This window comes from Hermetia illucens, chromosome 1 (genome assembly GCF_905115235.1).
Source record: "Hermetia illucens chromosome 1, iHerIll2.2.curated.20191125, whole genome shotgun sequence".
Lineage (NCBI taxonomy): Eukaryota > Metazoa > Arthropoda > Insecta > Diptera > Stratiomyidae > Hermetia > Hermetia illucens.
Window position 1 is genome coordinate 172509977 of NC_051849.1, and position 6393 is coordinate 172516369.

The 6393-nt window shown below is 40.8% G+C and overlaps 2 protein-coding genes across 2 annotated transcripts; both read right to left on the reverse strand.

Moving 5' to 3' along the window:
- Nucleotides 1-209: 209 nt before the first annotated feature.
- Nucleotides 210-877, reverse strand: LOC119646163. The gene is made up of 2 exons (XM_038046536.1): nt 578-877; nt 210-524 (listed from the first exon to the last, which is right to left on the reverse strand). The coding sequence occupies exons 1-2, from the start codon at nt 729-731 to the stop codon at nt 346-348; spliced, it is 333 nt and encodes a 110-aa protein (XP_037902464.1). The 5' UTR covers nt 732-877; the 3' UTR covers nt 210-345.
- Nucleotides 878-3282: 2405 nt separating this feature from the next.
- Nucleotides 3283-3809, reverse strand: LOC119646661 (juvenile hormone acid O-methyltransferase-like). The gene has a single exon (XM_038047194.1). It carries the CDS (start codon nt 3667-3669, stop codon nt 3283-3285), a length of 387 nt encoding a protein of 128 aa, XP_037903122.1. The 5' UTR covers nt 3670-3809.
- Between the last annotated feature and the right edge of the window lie 2584 nt (nt 3810-6393).

The following is a 6393-nucleotide window of genomic DNA, read 5'->3' on the forward strand; positions in this document are numbered from 1 at the left end:
ATCATGCAATAATTTGGAGTTTTTTCTAGCCAAATTGTTGACGCCAGCAAAATTGATAATATTGAAATTTCTCTTGCGAAACTAGTTATTCACACACATGTCCGATTTCGAGCGGAGATAAGGTCGCTAATGAATTTATCTTTATTCTCTTGAAATTAATTATTAAGTCGGTCTGTTCTTTGCTATTAAGAAAATGAAAGTGACGTAAATACAGTGGAGCATGTGCAGCTTATTTATTTTTTATTTATAATAGAGGCTTTAAGTATTGATATTATTTTATGAGCAAGCGATATTTGTTTTTGGGAAGTTAATTTTTATTATTTATCTACATATATTCATTACGCACTACTTCGCTGCATGGACATTTAGAAGTTGGTATGAAAAACTAAACGTACTTTCACTTTGATCATCCGCTTCCTTATAGATTCCCATTCCAGCAGCAATGTCTAAGTAATCCTTCAAATATTCATTTTGTTCTTCTGCGTTCATCTTCAGCCAAACTGGGTTGATCACAGTTACGTTAGCTTAAAAAATGGATCACATTATTAGTTGCTTTAGGTGTCAGGCAAAAACTTACCTTTAATTTCATTGTAACCTGTAAACTCCATTTTTCCCGGTATGATTCTGACTTCATGGTCTTTGAATCCTGCGACGGTTAACATTTCAACCATGGCTGCGGCTGCATTCCCCCGACTATGGAAATCGGTCAAGAGATCGTCCATGTCTGACATCAGATATTTCCATTTGGTTTTCGACAGTTCCGTGTATATGTTGTAAATTGGATTTTTAACTAATAAAACGAGCAGGCAGTGTCCATTTAGTTTCAGAAGATTGTAGATATTTTTCACTGCTTTCCTGATAAATCAATTGAAATAAAAATTAAATTGGATAGTTTTGGTTATAAAAAATGAATGTTAAAGTGAAATAAAATTGGCTAAGTTAGGTTAGGTTCAAGAAAAGAGGAGATCGTCGTTTCAAGCAATCAAACAATATACTAGGTTCACTAAGCAATTGCTTGATGCATCCCTTCAGAAGATGTGACTTTCATGTGCATTTGTAACTCTAAAAGCTTGTTCTAAAGGCAACGAGCAAGAGGTTACTTTGGTAAAAAATCACAGAGACCTTTGTCTGGTTTACAGTTAATTTCAGGTTTGTTAGTTTTAAAAAGTCCTTCATGCTTAAAGGGGGCGAGACGGTTGATTCCCCAGAGGCGCAGAAGAGAGGTAGTTTTTTATACTCCATGTGCTTGTGTCCATTGAAATTATTTTGGCGATGTTTTTGGCGACTGGAAAAGTTCGGATTGGATGGGTTGTCTGCCGTTTAAAAGAACAAACTTCTTTAAAGAGGTGCTTTAAATGCCTCATATTTTTGCACTTCGCGACGGTATGCACCAGCAGCATTGATCAATCGGATCGATGCAGAAGGTGTGGGGAGAAACGCCATATTGCCAGGGAGTCCAATAGAGACCCCAAATGCCTATTATGCGAACTAAGACAGAGACAGGATAACCGGCATATTGTCGGTTTAATAAGGCGCTCATTGCAATGAGAAAATGAGGTTTATTCAAATAAACCTCAATCATTGCAGCGTCGCTTAGGTGTTGCTTGAGCAGACCACGTTCGAATCTGGGATGGAAATGCGGAGGACTGGGAGTACCTACAATTCAACGCTCACTTTCTGGGGTCCTATCCTATAGTGGAGGACAGTAACATTCTCTCCAATACCACTGAAAGAGACAGTGGGAGGAAGCTGAAAAACCAGACAATAGCAAAAGAGCTATGCTAGGGCGTTAGGTTTTGCTTGGTTGTGGGAACTTTGAAATCACTGAGATCACCTGCAGCCGATGTTGTCCTCAAAGGCATATAAAATAACTTTTCGATTAATATCTTGAGGATGGTAAGGCATGAATGAGGGATAGATTGTCTTCATTCTGATTCTTTCAGAGACACTGAAAGAGCTGAGCCTTATTTCAGCCACGATCGCGATACTATCCATTCACTAGGAAGCGTAAGCCCGATTGCGTCATGGGAGAGCTAAACAGCAAATAAAGGAGAAACTTCTGGCAAGGCCACTAGATTAAAAATTACCTTGGAAACACATATATGAGGGAAATGAAAATACATGGGCTTTCATGATTTGTAAGTCTATAGTAGCGAAGAAGTGGGGATGTATGCAAAAACTACTAACCAAGTTCTACACAATAGTCAGGGAACTACACAAATTTCAAAGGCTCGCTTATGAGTGGGGGGCTACGGGGATATGCCCAACTCCCTCCCGGCAGACGAGGAGGGCAATCATGAGAATACCCGGGGTATCAGCAAGATGAAAGGCTACCTAAAGGAGATTGATATTCTTTCCAGGCGGTATTTCAAATGACTGATATCAAGGAATGGTATGACAATGAAGTTTTATTCCAACATACGATTGAGTAACACTGATATTTTGCCACTACTTCACATGTTAGTTCCTATGAGAGCAGGCGCAGGGGTCATTGGTCTGAGAAAAAGTTATTTTGGAGCAATGAGTAAGCATATACTGGTATGTTTGGATGAACTTATCAGGATTAGCAGATTTCAGGGTGCTGCCGAAATATAAATCTATACCCTCAGGACTGTTCGAACCTCACTAAAAAGAACATTAGGATCATAGTGGAAACAGTAATTCACATTCAAACGATAACTGTTCTTAAGGACGCACTGCAATTCTCGTTAGGATATTGACGAAATCATAACGACTGAGGAAATCTGAAATGCAAATACCAGGGGTCATTGTCTTTTCAAAGATTTGATTTAATTAGACCTGCTGCTTGTAAATAGCGGAAATACATCCACTTTCATCGTAAGTTCAATAATCGATGTGACATTTAATATGTGAGTATTTAACAAACAGAAATATTTGGTGGGTAAGTAAACGCCAGATTCTCAGCTGCTTCTAGTGAATCTACATTCATATCAAATAATGAAGGGCGTTTTCGAAGAAAGAACGCTGGAATACTGGAGTGGTCCTGAAACAGCAAGAGATAATCAGTTCTCTAAGATTCAATAAATCCTATTTGGCTGTCAAAGAGGACAAAGACCCAATTACTTTCTTATTATCCCGTTTTGTATAAATCGCCCTGGTTGGGGGGTTAACTTGATCTACGTGATAGTGGCATTAACGGTCTGCAGTGTCTGCGGGAACCTCTGACATTTTAGAAGTGACTAGGAGATGATTCTTTTTGGGATGATTCTTTTTTAGGATTTGAAAGTAAGGCAGAAATAAACCGTTATTACGGGCAAGTACTTACGTTTGATTTCGAACCCAATGTAAACAGTAAAATGACATTACATGATCGAAGCGATCAGGGTGCTTTTTTGAAAATCGCTGAATATCATCATCATCACTTTCTATATCCAATACTTCGAAATAGATGTTTTCGCGTTGGTGGGTTCGTTTTGCGTATTCAATTATTTCCTGGGAGATGTCAACTCCGACCAGTTTGCCGAATTTCTTTGGCATTTGGGTCAAAATAATGTCGATTGTAAGGTCTCCTGTTCCACAACCGACATCCAAAACAGTATCGGTACCGTCTTTTCTCCATTGCATCCTTTCTTCATACTCGTTCAATATAAATTGGGCGTCGCGCCGTTGAATACGATTGTAATCCGAATATTTTGAAGGAGCTTCCATTTATACTAATCACTTTAGGAAAATTTTTGAAGTTGTTATTACGGTAAAGCCTAACTTGATACTAATTTGGCGCGGCTGACAAAAATTAGTAGCGCAATATCAACGACCGTTGCATCAACATGTACTAATGCAACAACTGTAAAGAGTTGAAAAGCCAAATGAGAGAAGAACTCTCACTTTTCTGTCTAGGTAGATGAAACTGCAAACCGAAGAAGTGGAAAAAAAGAGGGAAATCAGAAACTGCCCGGTTTAGATATGAAGGGTTTTGTAGTTTTACTGAGAAAGAAGAGAAGTGACTGCCTATAGGTAAAAAATAAAGTAAAAGTGCCCCAGAAAAAATATTTAGGCTAAGGTGCAATGCGAACAATAATAGATGAAGCGAATTGACTCCTAATATGGATTTTCATATGTTTAGCTGTTCTTCGCATTAATATCAAATTTTCCAGTGCCGACTGCATATAGCAGAGATTAATACAAAGAGCAACAGCGGGAAAGCAAAATTAAGAAACGAAAACAGTTAGTCAAATTGAGTCTTCAAGTTGATTGTGACTGTGACTGTGGCGCTTCCTTCCCTCATAACCAACCGAGGATCTCTTTCTATCGGATCACTATTGTCTCTTTAAAAATTCATTCAGTTGTCTTGATTCTCTATTTTTCATGTAGTTTATCATTTTTCTGATTCCTTTTGATCCGAATTTCTATTTCCTATTCTCAGTGTCGTGAGCGGCGAGTGTATCTGGTGTGTTCTGCGCAGGAGGGACATCCCAGAGAAACAAATAGCTATTATCAGAGCGACATATGATCGGGCAAAATATCACGTGCTGCATCGACGCAGAACATTTTGAGGTCCAAAGCAGAGTCCGCCAGGGTTGTTTCCTGTCACCAATATTATTGCTTCTTGTTATCGGTGATGTCCTTATGCTGCCTTGTTCGGACGACGTGGAGGAGTTCAATAGACAATGACATCTTTCCTCAAACACCTAGACTACGTTGATGATATTTGCCTGCTCTCTCACGCGATCATGGACCTTGATCAAATGGCGCTGGATTTGGAAAGGGAGGCAAGTAGAGTTGGACAGAAGATAAACACCAACAAAACTAAGTTTCTCAGTCTGGCGGGTCAACATACGCTCCCTATTTGCATTAATTGGCCGAGCATCGAGGACGTTGATTAATTTGTTTATCTACGAAGGGTGGTTTCTGTGGACGGTGGCACCGCACTGGATGTTGCCGGACGTATTAACAGACCTAGATTTGCTTTCGATGCCCCAGATAGGGCATGGAAATGCAGTTATCTCAACACCAAGATCAAGTTGAGACTGTTCTGTGCTTGTTCTATTTTCAATGTGTAATACATGGGAGTAGCACATGGAAGGTAAACTCCACTGTGTTTGTGTCGTATTATTGGAGTGCGTTGGACACAGGCCTAGGCCTGGCACTCGTATGTACTGTGATCGGAAGACGGAAGTAGCAGTCAATAAGTCACACATTTAGGTGGGTGGCCTCGAGTGCACTTGGCGCAGAACAGTAGAGGACGAGTACGAGCGTCACGGGAAGTCATGACGGGAGCTTAGGGCCATTTCAGGCAACGGTGAACGGTGGCGTAAATCTGTGTTTGACGCGCTATACTAAAACTATATATATATATAATCATTACCTGGTTGGAAATTAATTTTAAAAAACTTTAGCAGTCCACTAATTCTTTAATCCAATTTTCTGCGTTCCTTAAATTTTATTTGCGTTTAATTTCTTTTGGTTGATGTTTTTTTAATGCTTCGCATTATGGGTAACTGGATGGGCGGTTTAGACATTGCATGACAAACAATTTTGAGTATGTGGCTACAAAAACTGGTCACGTATAACCGGTCTTCTAGAAAGTCGAGAGCCGCATGATCGACAATGAGATTAAAATTTTGCGACGGTATTCTATGGTGGTGGTCAAAGGGTAGTATAGGTCCTAGGGCGAAACGAGGATTGGTATCCACGATGGAACATAAAACCTGGGAAACGTCTGCTGAACCAACACCAACAGCTCTACTACCAAACCCTATCTCCACCTCCACGTGGTGACCTCTGGGAGTTCCTTTTTTTAACGAAAAGCTGATTAAGGCGAGTCTTCCGCGCCTAAAAACGACCCAAATTGTTCCTACTGGTCCTCCAAATTGGGGGTTAGGTAGGGCAGACAATCCTACATGGAAAACCGATGTCACGAAGTCACAACAGGAGCCTCGGACTGGACGGATAATACTCGTTGTCCGAACCGAACCCGGCAACGATAACGGAATAACGATTTGCACATTTTCTCATGGAAAGTGCGCTCCCTGTATAGAGATGGAGCTGCCACGCAGCTAGCCGATACCCTGTCCCAACTTAGGCTTGATGTAACAGCGTTGCAAGAGATGCGTTGGACAGGGACCGGTTTCCTGCAGAAGAGTCACTACACCATATACAGGGTGCGGCAGCATAACTTCCTTTTTTAAAATGCGCGCCACTCAGTTAGTTGATGACACAGCGGAGCGCTAGTGGTCTCGTTCAAGAGGGGATACTTAAAGTTTTGTCCCGACACGGTTCAGTCGCCATCATGCGTTGGAATAGTGAGGAGCGTGCCTTTGCCGTTGAGGTTTACTTTTCAAGCGGATGTTCGGTTATTGCAACACAGCGTGCATTTCGGAATCGCTTTAATTTAGCCCGGTTGGCTCCCGTCCCAGACCGCAAATCAATTGT